Genomic DNA, 13,131 nt, shown 5'->3' with positions numbered 1-13,131 from the left:
TTTTATATTTGCCCACATATTTAGCTTTTTTGGATATCTTTATTTTCTTATAGAGCTTTGCTTTACTGTCTACTGTCTTTTCATTTCAACCTGAAGGGCTTCTTTTAGCATTTCTTATACAGTAGGTTTAGTTTTTGTTTATCTGGAAATGTCTTAATTTTGCTCTCACTTTCGAAGGGCAGCTTTGCCAGATAAAGAATTCTTGGTTGATTGTTTTTTCTTTCACCACTTCAGATGTATCATTCAGTGCCTTAATGGCTTCCAAGGTTTCTGATGATAAATCAGCTGATAATCTTATTGAGAATGAATTCTCTTTTCTCTTGGTACTTTTGAGGTTTTCTTCTTTGACTTTCAACAGTTTAGTTATAATGTATGTCAATGTGGACCTCTTTGAGTTTATCCTACCTGGAGTTTGTTGAGCTTCTTAGGAGTTTTCAGCCATTATTTCTTCACATAATATTTTCACCCCTTTCTCTTCTCTGCAGGGACTCTCATCATGCATATGTTGGCCCACCTGATGATGCCTGACAAGTCCTTTAGACTCTATTCACTTTTCTTCATTCTTTTTTTCCTGCTCCCCAACTTTGATAATTTCAATTGTTCTGTCTTCAAGTTCGTTGAGTCTTTCTTCTGCTTGCTCAAGTCTGCTATTGAGCCCCTCTAGTGAACTTTCCATTTCAGTCACTGTATTTTTCAGCTCCAGAATTTCTATTTTTTAAAATAATTTCTATCTTTCTGTTAATATTCTCATTTTGTATATGCATCATTTCCCTGATTTCCTTTGGTTTTTGTCCATGTTTTACTTTAGCTCTTTGAGCACACTTAAGGCAGTAGTTTTAAATTCTTTGTCTAGTGAGACTGATGTCTCGACCTCCTTATGGATGATTTCTATAAATTTATTTTGCTCCTTTGAATGGGCCATATTTTCTTGTTCTTTGTAAGCCTTGTGATTTTTGTTGAAAATTGAGAGGTAACTCTGGAAATCAGATTCTCCCCTTCCCAGTGTTTGCTATTCTTTTTCTTTTCTTTCTTTCTTTTTTTGTTGTTGAAGGATGTAGTGGCCTATTTGTTTTGAGACTTTTCCAAAGTCTTAATTTTTACAAAGACTATTCCTTGTTGTGTGTGATCACTGAATCTTTGCTGGTTTAGCTTGTGTTCAGCTGGTGTCTGGGCAGAGTTTCCTTGAGTAGCAGGAGCTTTCCCAGTCTTCACAGCCTGGCTCTGTCCTTCAACACTTAGGAAGGTTTGCTCTGAGCCTGGGAACCAGCCCAAGATGAAATCTTGCCTGGGCATGAGTGTGTCTTTCTGAATTCCTTCATGTGCATGGCTGCTTTTGAATGCCCGAATTTCTCAAAAAGTCCTACTTCAACTGCTCCAGGCCTTAGATGGTCCATTATATATCTCCAACTATAATCTCTTGCCCCAGGAGTCTGTGGGTCTGTAGTCACTTCGCAGCTTTTATGAGCAGTGTCTGCCACTTTTGCCACTTGAATTCCAGGTTAAGCAAAACAGAGATGCGTGCCTTGCATCATTCCTTCGTGAACCCGCCAGATGTTCACAGTAATTTGCAAATATGGTATTCTCTGCTCCTTCTGGCTTGGGGTGGGGGAGGGGAATGGAACTGGGCTGGCAACTCAAGACCAAAACTGCCACTGCACTGGGGATGGGCAAGGGTGAGTGAAAATGCCACAGAACTTTCCTATCCTTCTGAAGATGGCCTTTTCTGGATTGGACATTGGCTTGGTTGCTGTTAACCTCTGACTATCTTCTAGAGCTCTGAAGACAGTTATTCCAGACAGTTTCTCCTTGTCCTTTTCAACGTTTCTGTGGAAAACGAGACCTTAGAGCTTCCCAGCCCACCACAGAGTCATTCTGAAAATACAAGTTCATGAGGCTAAATGGATATAAATGAATAAATGAAAAATAAATAAATGGAAGAAAAGAGAAAGCTCTTCTTACTGAAGAATGCAGGTAAGAAGAGTGGATGTGATTAGAAAAGCATCAGTGGGTGCTAACACTAAAGGGAGTGGGATCCTTACATGGTCCCAAGCCTCTCCCACAAGACCCTTATTAATTCCAAGGGGGGAAATGGCTACTTTCCAGTGGAAAAGCTGACAGACCCACCCTGAGCCAAAGTGAACTCCCAGTGGTGGATCCAACCGACATCACATGCCTCCAGGTATAAGGAACCGAGAAGGACACAGCTTCACTCCTGCTGAGTGTGTACTCCAACCTCGACACAAGGAAGCCACAGACAGACCCAGATTTAGGGGTGCTGCACCACGTAACTGGCCCACACTACTCAAAAAGGGCATGGTCAAGAAGCCCAGAGAAAGGCTGGGAACAGATTCCAGGTTATAGGTGACCAAGAAGGCTGCACTCATGTGACATGTGGTCCTGGGTCAGACCCCAGACTGGGAGGAATGGACACCAGCAGGACAAGCAAGGGGTGTAGCAGCCTGAGGATGGCAGGTGGTGCTGCATCTTCACAGACCCTGCCCTATTTCTGGGAGACACACCCCCATCTATTTAGGATGAAGGGGCAATCTTCTTAAACTCCAGTGATACAGAGAAAATATGTAGACACAGAGAGAGGGGAGGGCAGGCACGGCACAGCCCAAGAGCAAACAGTACAGCAAAGGGAGCAATTACAAACCCTGGAGAATCTGGGCTAAAGGCAGACAGGATCTCTTTATACTATTTCTGCAACTTATCCATAAATTGGAAATTGTATCCAAAAGTTCTTCAGAAAGCTCCGTGCTGGCTATGATTTGGGGAATGGACTAGAGGGAGGCCATTGGGGGACCACTGCACCTGTAGGTGGCAGGGACACAGTGGTGAGGTAGGGGAGGGCCAAAGGGAAAGGGGGGAAGGGGGAGGGGGAGGCAACAAGGGAGAGTGGAGGAGGGGCAGCCACCCTATCTTCTGGGCGGAGCCAGCCTAAGCAGGGGCCCCATGACGTGGCAGGTCCCCAGGCAGGTGCAAGAGGTGCCTCCCTGTCCCCTTCTCCTCCCTCCCTCTCCACCCCTTCTCCCCCTCCTCTTCCTCAGCCCTGTTGTGAATCTCCTGGAGAAGCAGCACTCCCATACAGGGCCAAGGTCTTGGGGAGGGTCACGGGACCCCCCGAGGGGGCAGAGCCTGGGCGAGGGGGCAGGCATGACCCAGTATGGGCAGGCAGATGTGGACAGAGGAGAAGGTTGGGCCCCTGGGCCCACGTTTGCTCAGGATTAAGACAGCATGAGGGAGAATAAACAGTAGCGGGTGGGGTGTCCTGGCCACCAGCAGAGGTGACCAGGTGTCAGTGGGCAGCGTGCCCTGCTCCCTCCAGGAAACCCAGTGTTGACTCGGCACCACAGGCTGGCAGAGGGGCCCGACGCAGCCCCACACAGCCCAGGGCCACCCCCGCCCCCAGCCAGTACTGAGGGGCGCCTGGCCCTGAGGCTACGCAGGCTGGTCATCCACATCCAAACCCCGCCTGCTGCCCTCTCCCACCGGCCTCAAGGCCTCAGCGGTGACCAGTGACCGGAGAGGGCAGCCGGGGGACACACCACCGTCCTGGGCCACGCCGCCCTCGTCTGGGCTCAGGCCCCGGGGTGGGAGAGGCCCAGCCCTCCTGGGGGGCCCAGGCCCAGGCCTGATCTCTGACCTCTGGAGGCCCCGACTTCACTCTGCTGCGTTTTCTTGGGGAGGCTGAAGGGGTTCTCTCGTGTCTGGGTATCTTGTTCGTGTTCTGTCAGGGCCCCCGCCTAGCCCCATGTCTGGGATGTGGCCGATGCAGCAAGTGGAGTACACCCCAGCGATGGGTGAGTTTGAACTCTGGACTGTAACAGGAGGGCGGGGAGGATGGCTAACAGCAGCGGTCCTGGGGGCCAGGAAAGGCCTCGAGGCGCAAGCTGGACTAGCGGGCTGGGGGGGGGGTTGGATGGAGGCTTCTTGGGAGCACCAGCCGGGGGAGGAGGTGTTAGAGCTGCCTCGCCATGTCTGCCCCCACATCTGCCCAGCAGAGCTGCTGCCAGGCCCCTCAGAACTCAGGACCACTCGGGATGGATCTCGCTGGCCAGCAGGATGATGGGACCCGCAGGGGGCAGCAGTGGCCGGAGCGCTTTGCCCACAGCCCCCTGCCCCAGCCCCCTTCCCTGGGAGGCTGCCTGGCCTCTGCAAGAGGGGTTTCTGCCAGCAGAGCGGTCCCTGCCCTCCGTCCCCAGGGCTCTGGTGTCCACGTCTGCAGGTCTGGCCAGGGACTGTGTGAGTGACGCGCACACCCCGGTGCAACGTGAGCAGAGACGCAGGTGCCATGGCCGGACAGACGCCGTCTCCCTGATGCCTAGGGTTGGGGGTGTGGCCGCCGCCCCAGGGGCAGCTTCTGCAGGGGCCCTGGGAGGAGAAGGGGCCGGGGGGGAGCTCCTGGTGGTTTCCTGGGCCCCACCAAGCGTGGCTTAGCCCGGAGCAGCAGGACCGGGTCCCTGCTGGTTTCACACACACTGAACCGTCCCCTCGTGGAACCATGGAGGCTCAGCCGTCAGCTGAGGACAGAGCGTGGATGCAGCCAGCAGGAAACAGAGACCCCACCCCAGGGACGGAACTCCAGGCCCCACTTCCTGGGGCTGGAGGCTAAGGGTCGGGAGGGGGTCCAGGAAAGGACGGGTCTGGAGACAGGGCATGAAGTCCCTCCACCCGAGGGCTCAGCCTGTGGCCTGCGAGGTTGAGTCTAGGGTCCACGAGGCCAGGCCACCCCTCCCACCTGGGGGTCAGTCTCCAGACACCCAGGCTGCCATGGGGCTGCTGGCTCTGTGGACGCTGTGTGCCCCCGGGGCTGGCTTCCCTGGTGGAAGCAGGAAGGGCTAGGGCCCAGGGCAGGGAAGGGCCCCCGGGAGGGGCTGGGCGGGAGTGGGAGGGGGGCACCTCATGTCCCCGGGGATTTCTTGCCCCTCACGGCCTCCAGCGGGCTGGGTGCCTTGCTCAGAAAGGTCTCCTGAAGTGGGCAGCACCCGCTGACAGGCTGTGTCCCTGGAGGGCACCCTACCTGCTCCTTCATTTCATGGGGGTGGGTGGGGGGCTGTGGCACTCACAGGACAGGGTGGCCCTGAGCTTGGCATGGGTGCTGGGGTCCCCTCAGGACCTGTCAACCTGGGAGTGAGGGCACCGAGTCCCCTGAGCCCTGCGGGGGCTGGGGGCGCCCAGGCTGTTTGTCTTGGTGGAGGGGCGGTTCCCATCCAGCTGCGTCAGCTCTGACCTGCCCTGGCGACCCTCCTGCCCAGCCCCCCGGGCAGCCCCCTGCTCGGCAGCTGGACACCCCCGGGGTGGATGCTGCGTTGCGGGGGTGTCCTGAGTCCCAGGCTGATCACTGATCGCACAGAGCACCCCCTGCTGTCAGAAACACACCTAATCGCGCCCCTCACCCGAGTTCTGGGCTGGCTTCCCATCTTCGGTTTTGTTTGCAGCTCTAGGCGTCTTCCACGTCCCCCTGTCCGTCCTTGCTTGGCTCTGGGAACCATGCTCTTTGGAACCTCAGTCATAAACACATTTTCTTCTGGAAGCCAGGACACAGGGGCTTTACAGTGGTAACACGATGATGTTTTATTTTTATTCTATTCTGTAAAGAAATAAAACCCTGGTGTGCCTCTCTATAGGTGGGTTCTATGAGCCGTGAGAAAGCCACGGATGCAGACAGCGACCCCAGCTGTGTCACCCTGTCCACGGACCACGGTGAAGGGGAACCACAGAGTTGATGTCAGCAAAGCCCAGGGTTGTTGCCAGCATCTGGTGTTTTACGTCTTGCAGAAGGGATCTCTCCCCACTTCCCATCACAGAACCATCTCCCACAGCTTCCCTGGGGCCGCGGGGTCCTCACCTGTGAGGTCCTGAGCCTCCTGGAGTCCAGAGCAGAGGAGACCACCCCCCGCCTCCCTCCCCCCGCCTCCCCTCCCTTTCTTTTCCATCTGCACTCACCCCCTTGACAATCTCCCGAGCTGAAGAGCCGAAGCTCTGACCTCTCCCATCTTTGCCTCCCAGTGAGGGCAGTCTCCAGCCCTGGCCCCCCCACTCACATGCCCACCTACCACCCTGACCTCTCCACCGGGCGTCTAATGGCCAAACACAGTGTGACCCCACCAAGCTCCTACCCACCCCAATGCCCTTCCCCAGCCACCCCATCTTTCCCCGGCCCCCGATGGAGGGTGCTGTCTATTCACCCACACTCCACAGCCGGTCCATCGCCGAACAGTCACCTTCACCACTGACCTACCTCCCAGCTCAGACCCCACCTAGTCTCCTGCTTCTTCCCTCAGCCCGTGTGCCTGTCCTCACCCTGCAGTGGGGCCTGAAGGACAAGGCAGGGCTCTACAACCTCTGCCCGGTCCCCCGGGGCCCCTTCACTCAGTGCTAAGGCCTGGTTCTGGCTGACCCTGAGGCCCACTCCGCCTGGCCCGGCTGCCCTCCAGCCTCCTCTCCTCGCCCACCTGGGGCACACCCGTGTCCCTGCAGCTCCGATCTCCAACCCCGCCAGGCCCTGCCGGGGCAGCTCCCCCAGACATGCCCGGGCTCCCTCCTTCCCTCCCTCCCTCCCTCCCATGACGGCCACTGGGCGGGACCCCACCAGCAGGAAGGGGTTCTCTGCTTTACTCCCCCGTGGCACTAACGCGTGGCCTCATTCCCAGTGATCTGTCCACTCTGCCCGCCATCGCCCGGCTCGTGCTGTGCGTGGCTCTGCGCATGGCCCGGTCGGTCCCTGAATGTGGCTCGCGCTGGGTCCCGGGCTGCCACGTGGCACAGCTCCTGGCGCAGCCCTGGCCCCGAGGTGGCTGCGGTACTTCCCGTGCCGGCGGGCAGCGCCCTCGGCTCTTTGTCAGTTGATCCGGATATCTGAGGACCTTTCACGTCCATGCAGATTCTGCAGTGAGTTTGCTGACTTCCTCTGAAGACCGGGCCGCAAGGCTGTCTGGGCCATGCTCACAGAGACGCCTGTGATGGCCCGGGCCCCACGTGTCCCCGCGGGGTTGGCTGTGAATCTCCAATCCGCTGCCCAGGGCCCAGGTCAAATAGGTCAGAGCTGTGACCTGCGTGTGCCCAGGACTAGGCCAGCCGCTGGCGCCCCAGCTCTGGCCTCAGACCAAGCAGCCCTCTCCAGTGGTTCGGGCCTGAGTGGGAGTCCAAGTGTCCCTGGATGGGGTGGGTGTGCTGGGGGCAGAGGTCAGGAGAGGGCTGCAATCCGACCTGCCCACCCCAGTCACAGGCTCCCCAGTGTCCTGTGTCCCTGTCCATCTCCTTCCCCGTATCCAGGAGCCCCAAGCGCCCTTTATCTGGGCAGAAGCTGCCCCCAATCAGGTCCCCCCAGCATGAGGGTGGACGCCCCTTCCCCATCTGCCTGGGGCAGGACCCAGAAATGAAGGGATGGCCCTGCCAAGGCCAGACTCCACGGGGGCCAAAGGAGGTGGGGTGTGAGCCGCAGAGGCCAGCCCTGGCCCCGGGACCTCTTCTGGCCATGTGTCCCCAGCCCCGTGGTGACAAATCATCCCCCCCTCCCCTCCCAGCATCCAGCAGGTGGGGGCCCCAAGCACAGCCTGGAGGAGCTGCCCTGCAGGCAGAGCCGTGGACGCCTCGGTGGGCCAAACCCAGCTCTGTTGCTCTTACTGGCACCACATGGCCAGGGCTGTGCTGGGGTGGCAGCAGGGACCCATTATCTGGTTACTCTTGCTGCCTGGTCACAGTTCCAGGCAGGGGAGGGGTTGTGCACTCCTGGGGGGGTGGAGGGTTAATCACTGTGTTGGCGTCTGTCCCAGCCAGAGAGGAAGAGGGGGCTCCCTCCGACACCTGATCCCCTCCAGGGGCAGTGGCGCTGATTAGGGTGCCACCTGCGGCTACAGGGCCAGCCAGTCACTGGGGCAGCAGCTCCCAGAGCCAGAGGGCCGGGAACTTCCTGCTCCCAAGGAGGGCGTCCCATGGGGGTGGCAGTGACTTCCCTGCCCGGACCTCGTTGCCACGTCCATCCACCTCCCACTCAGGCCGTCTCCTGGGCCCAAGGGGTCGTGGGGTCATGGCTGCGGGAGCCCCTCGGCCCCTACCTGGTCTCTGACAGGAGAGGTCAGGCTGTGAGGTCAGCTCCACTGCCCACACGGCCGGCCGGAGCAAACAACCGGGTCAGGCGGGCCGTGGGGAGCTGGACCAGGGCACCGGGCACTTGGCGCTCAGGACAGGGCAGACAGGGGTGGGAGTGGGCAATGCCGGCCAGAGGGGTGTAAACTGTAAAGGGCGGTCCTCGCCCTCATCCAGGGTCCTCACGGCCCTGCGGACCTCAAGGGGCGGTCCAGCCTCAGAGGATGTAAGCCACCTCCCTGGACCCCTGAGACCCCTGACTCTGCTTCCTGAGCCCCTGGCCCAGCCGGAGGCGCCAAGACCACTGTGCTGCCACCTTGTGGCAGTGCAGGGACTGCAGCTGGGTCCTGGAGGTGGGACTTTTGGTGCCACCAGCCCCAGACCCACCGGCCCCCAGGCCCAACTCAGCCCGGCCCAGGTTCTTGTGACCAAGGCAGCGTGAGGTGGACGCGGTAGGCATCTAATTCCAGGAGCCACAGCAGGGACATGAGGACACGAGTCCAGCTTCCTGTGTTTCCACAGTTGACCTCCAGCCAGCTGCCCTCCCCGGGCCTAGGTTCCAGCAGCATTGAGAGCCTGCTCCCCCCGCACCCATGTTGTCGTGGAGGACAGGCGGTGAGGCGTCCGCCCCTGCCCTGCATCCACGCCTGGCCACTCGAGCCCACTGCCCAGTGTCCACAGGTCCCCGAGGCCTTCTCTGGCCCAGCAAAGGGGCCCCAAGATGCACGGAGCAGTGGAAAGCTCGGCGGGGACTGTGAGCCCCAGGGCGACCCTGGTGGCCAGCACCGTCCAGCCTGGCAGCCCCCCGCCCCGTCGGGGTCCAGGCCAGCCTGGCCTCCCAGCAATGGCTGGGGTCAGCGGGCTGGCACCTGACCCCGTGGGCCTGTCTGCTCTGGGTGCCCCTTCCTGGCACTCAGGCTTGGGGAGCTCGGGATAGCCTGTGCATTCCTGTGCTGGACCCTGCCCCCTGCCCCCTCCGCTGCCCTCTCTGGGCAGCAGGCTCCCTCCATGCCTGGAGAGGGACATCCGCACGGCCCTTGCCCACCCTCCCAGTGCTGCTGTGGGGCTGGGTCCAGCCTGAGGCCAGTGTGTCACGGGGGGGGGGGTGTCAGGGACTCCCCTGGGGCCTCTGAGGAAGAGGGTCTGGGTTTTCGAAACTTGGAGGTTCCCAGGGCAGGGGGCAGGGGTCACAGAGGGCAGGGCAACAGCACTCCTGGGGGATTGGTCTCCCTTGGGCCTGCGCGCACACACACATGTGCGCACACACATGCACACAGTGCACTGCACACTTGCACACACGTGCACAGACACAGGAGCACCGCACACCGAGCTTGACTTGGTGTGATGGGAGAGTCCAGAGATTTGTAGAGAGAAGATGGAGCCTTCCCAGTCTGACGGATCAGCTGGGTGGGCCCGCGGGACTCCCGCCCTCTGTCCAGCCAAATGCACAGACGACCAGGCAGCTGGCCTGCCCGGCCCCGGGCCCATGTCTGCCCTCTGACCTGCTCCCGGCTTTTATGGACAAGCTTAAAAATCACACAGAGCCCACGAATTGCAAATGCTCCAAGTGTATTTCCGAAACCGACGGCCCTTTCCTGAGGCCCAGGGCCGAGGCAGGGGTGAGGCTCTGCCTCCCAGTGGCCGGCCGAGCAGTCAGTTGCTGCATCTGAGGGACCGCTGTGGATCAGGACCTTACGTGATGCTGAAGGCTGGGGCCAGCAGGCTAGACCCACAGCCAGAGGAGCCTCCCCCACCCCCTGCCCACACGGGCTGGTCCTGAGCCGGCGGCTGCAAGCCCGTCAGGGCCACTGTACACCCAGGGCCGCTGGACCTGGAGAGGGACGAAAGGGATGGACCGTGCGTCCTAGGCTTGGGTCACCTGGACCGGGGCTCAGGTTCCACTGGCCTTGGAGGCTGAGATTGCAGCGAATACAGACGTTCTTGTGGGCCTGTCCTGGAGGGACAGGGCGGGGCTCCGGCCCCTCTACTGCAAAGGCCGGGAAGCCGGGGTGCCTCTGCTCTTGCGCCTGAGCCCTGCCTCCTGGCTGCGCTCGGCACCCTGCACCTCCCATGAGTGGCCGGGGCCCCCGTGGGAGTCACAACGCAGGCGCACGCAGCTGCACTCCTCCACCTCGGTGTAGCTGAAGGCCTGGCTGGAGCCGTCCTCACAGCGCAGGGTCACGTTCCGCAGAGAGACCCGCAGCTCGCGGCAGCAGCTGCACCTGTGCTCCATGGTGCGGGCCTCCAGGGAGTACCTGCGGGCAGGGGCCGCCTGAGCCAGAGGTCACGGGGGGCGTTTAACAGTGGCTCCTGCGTGCCAGTCACGGCAGCTGAGGGGCCCCGTGGCTCCTTCTGAGCCCCCAAAGGCTAGGGAGGGGCCCAGCAGTCTCTCAGCAACCACTTGACCAGCAGGTCACCAACGGGGACCCCGAGTCTGGGGTCTCAGTAAAGAGAAGGGTGTGAGTCCAGACAGGCCGCGAGCTGTGCTTGGCCTCCGGCCCAGCCCCCTGCTGGCCCCCAGCCCCCCATCCTGCCCCTGTCTGCTGGCCCCAGGCCCTGCCGTGCAGGAGCCCTCTGTGGGCGGGGGGGTGTCGCGGGTCTGCCCTGGGCGAGTCAGGGGCTCACGTACATGGAGGTGGTGTCCCCACAGTTGCCCTGGCAGTAGGTGAGGCGCACGGGCACCACGGAGCTGCAGCCTGGCTGCCGGAGGACCTGAAGCTCGTGGTACACGGCGCAGGTCGACACTGGGGAGGGACACGGGAGGCGGCGCAGAGGTCAGCCCTGGCCGGACGCCCCCCGCCCCACGCCGCCTCCTGTGTCCCCCTCCCCTGGCAGACACGCCCACTCACTGTTCGGGACTGGGGGTTGGGGGCAGAAGGGGCAGCAGCCGTCCTCGCTCAGCCGAGCCTTGTCCTGTGAGGACAGAGATGCCGCTGGCGAGGGCAGGGACGCAAGACGGTGGCGCCCACTCCCATGCAGGGCCCGATCCTCCCATGGCCACTGTCGACCCCCCTGGGCAGGGCGGGAGGGCTCCCAGGACTCACCGCGGGACAGCTGAGTGGGGGACACGCCTTCTTCGTGGTCACCACCACGAGCCCATCCTGGTACTTCTCACACTCGTGTGTCACGCAGCGGCTCCCGGGGTCTGGCCAGGACTCGCCGGGCTGCAGGGAGGCCCAGACAGCAAGTGAGTGGCCCTCCCCAAGGCCCCCCTTCCAGCAGGGGAGGGTGCTGCATCCGTTTGTCTGTCAGCCCCCAGCCCACGGGCGTCCAGAGGCTCCCGCGGCCTCTGCTCTGCGCCCGTCTTGCACTGACGGCTCCCCAGGGGCCCCGGTGCACCAGGAAGCCATCCACCCAGCACCCCCGCTGTCGCTGTGCGCTCCCGGCGGCCACCCTGTGCAGGGGTGGGGCTGGCCCCCCCCGGAGCCTGTGGCCGGCCCCGCCCGGAACTCACCCCAAGGCCCCGTGACCGTTACTCACGTAGAAGAGGTGAGCAGAGCTGTCGCTGGTGTTCATGACACAGGCCACCTGCACGCACTCGCCACAGCACTGCCCTCTCTGTGTCTGGTACTCGAAGCCCTGGGAGGGGGCAGGATGTGTGGCCTGAGCCCCGGCTGGGCGCTGCGTGGGGGTGAGAGTGTGAAGTGGGGGGCACTCACCACGGGGCAATGGGTGCTGCAGATCTGGGTGTCACAGCTGATCACGAACGTATCCGACTGGGGGCCACCGGGCAACTCACACCAACACTTTTCGCACAGGTTCGAGGAGACTATGGCACCAGGCTGGGGGAGTCAAGGTGACAGTGTCTGCCCAGCCGGGCCTGGTGCCCCCGCCCTCCCGGACGTCCCCTCCAGGCCTGCCCCCGCCAGGCAGACTCTTCCCCCGAGGTGACCCTCAGTAGTGCCTCCTGGCTGGGGTCCCGGTCTTGGGGACAGAGCCCCAAGGCTGCTCCTCCAGGGAGGTCACATGCTTTGGAGGACCCAGCATGGAGAGAGCAAGGCTGGGGACCTTCTCAAGTTCAGGACAGGGGCCGTGGTCCCCGAAGAACCCACTGCTGCTCCAAAGGCCACCCAGGCCCGCAGGGATGCAGCCTCGGGGAGAAGCTGGCAGGACGGGGGGACTCCAGTCCCTGTGCACCAGGGGGCCTGACCTTCGGCTGGTTCTTACCTGGTACAAGGTGCCGTTGATGCTGCAGACGGTCCAGCCTGTGCGGGGGAGAAAGCAGACCTGCAGACCCGCCATCCCCTTGTCCCGCCAGCCTCCCGCGTAGCAGCTGCCCGCGCCACCACTACAGCATCCCAGCCCCAGGCTGGGGACAGCCTGGCTGCCGCTGAGCCAGGACACTCACTGCAGTTTTGGGTCGGGCAGCAAGCCCCTTCCTTATAGGCCAGGATGGAGCGCGAGCCTTCTGGGCAGTCCTCGGGCGGGGGGCAGTATGTGGTGTTGCAGACTGCAGCAGACGGAAGGGGGCGTCAGGGGACCTGCCTCCCTCCCAAGCCTGAGTGTCGCCTCCCCCTGGGGGTCTCCAGGAGTACTGACTACCCAGTGGACAGGTGGTAGGCTCTCCAGGGGATGCCCACCACCACGGGGGACGAGGCTTCTGCTCGGCCCTGACCTCCATGGTACCCCTTACCCTTGAGCCTTCCTGCTGGGGGTCAGCAGCTGAAGCCACATAAAGGGAGGGTATGCCCACCACCCTCCTGGGGTGTGCCCCCAGGTACCAGCACCTCGGGACCCTTCAGGGACAAAGCTGGCCAGCCCTGAGCCTGTGCATGTGCGCCCCCACCCGGCCTGGGGCTCACCGCAAGTGTACTGGGGACAGCACTGGCCGGTCTGCAGGGCCGCGGGCACTGGCACGAAGCCGGGCTCGGGGCAGGCGGGGGGCGGGGCACAGGGCCGAGTCTGGCAGCTCAGAGTCCAGGTGCCGCCCTTGCAGGTGCACTCCTGACAGTCCACGCTGACAGTGTGACCAGGCTGTCAGGGGAAGGACATGGGACCCCCGGGCCGTTGGTCGCCTGCCTGTCCCGTGGCACAGTGGGA

The 13,131-nt window shown here is 61.5% G+C and overlaps 1 protein-coding gene across 1 annotated transcript in view; it reads right to left on the bottom strand.

Moving 5' to 3' along the window:
* Positions 1-7,872: 7,872 nt before the first annotated feature.
* MUC5AC (mucin 5AC, oligomeric mucus/gel-forming) overlaps positions 7,873-13,131 on the bottom strand; it is a gene marked incomplete at both ends in the record, with an annotated part of 31,660 nt that continues 26,401 nt past the window's right edge. Inside the window, 13 exons of the mRNA XM_079709451.1 lie at positions 7,873-8,008; positions 9,788-9,922; positions 10,080-10,363; positions 10,509-10,665; positions 10,721-10,835; positions 10,941-11,004; positions 11,136-11,255; positions 11,356-11,485; positions 11,546-11,670; positions 11,751-11,807; positions 12,100-12,296; positions 12,440-12,541; positions 12,894-13,065. Coding sequence (XP_079565577.1) covers positions 7,873-8,008; positions 9,788-9,922; positions 10,080-10,363; positions 10,509-10,665; positions 10,721-10,835; positions 10,941-11,004; positions 11,136-11,255; positions 11,356-11,485; positions 11,546-11,670; positions 11,751-11,807; positions 12,100-12,296; positions 12,440-12,541; positions 12,894-13,065 — 1,794 coding nt within the window. The remainder of the gene's footprint in view (positions 8,009-9,787; positions 9,923-10,079; positions 10,364-10,508; positions 10,666-10,720; positions 10,836-10,940; positions 11,005-11,135; positions 11,256-11,355; positions 11,486-11,545; positions 11,671-11,750; positions 11,808-12,099; positions 12,297-12,439; positions 12,542-12,893; positions 13,066-13,131) is intronic.

The sequence above is a fragment of the Hyperoodon ampullatus genome (assembly GCF_949752795.1).
Source record: "Hyperoodon ampullatus genome assembly, chromosome: 7".
In the NCBI taxonomy this organism is placed as follows: Eukaryota; Metazoa; Chordata; class Mammalia; order Artiodactyla; family Ziphiidae; genus Hyperoodon; species Hyperoodon ampullatus.
Note: the sequence above shows the minus strand (reverse complement) of the source record. Positions and strands in the feature narration are given on the sequence as shown.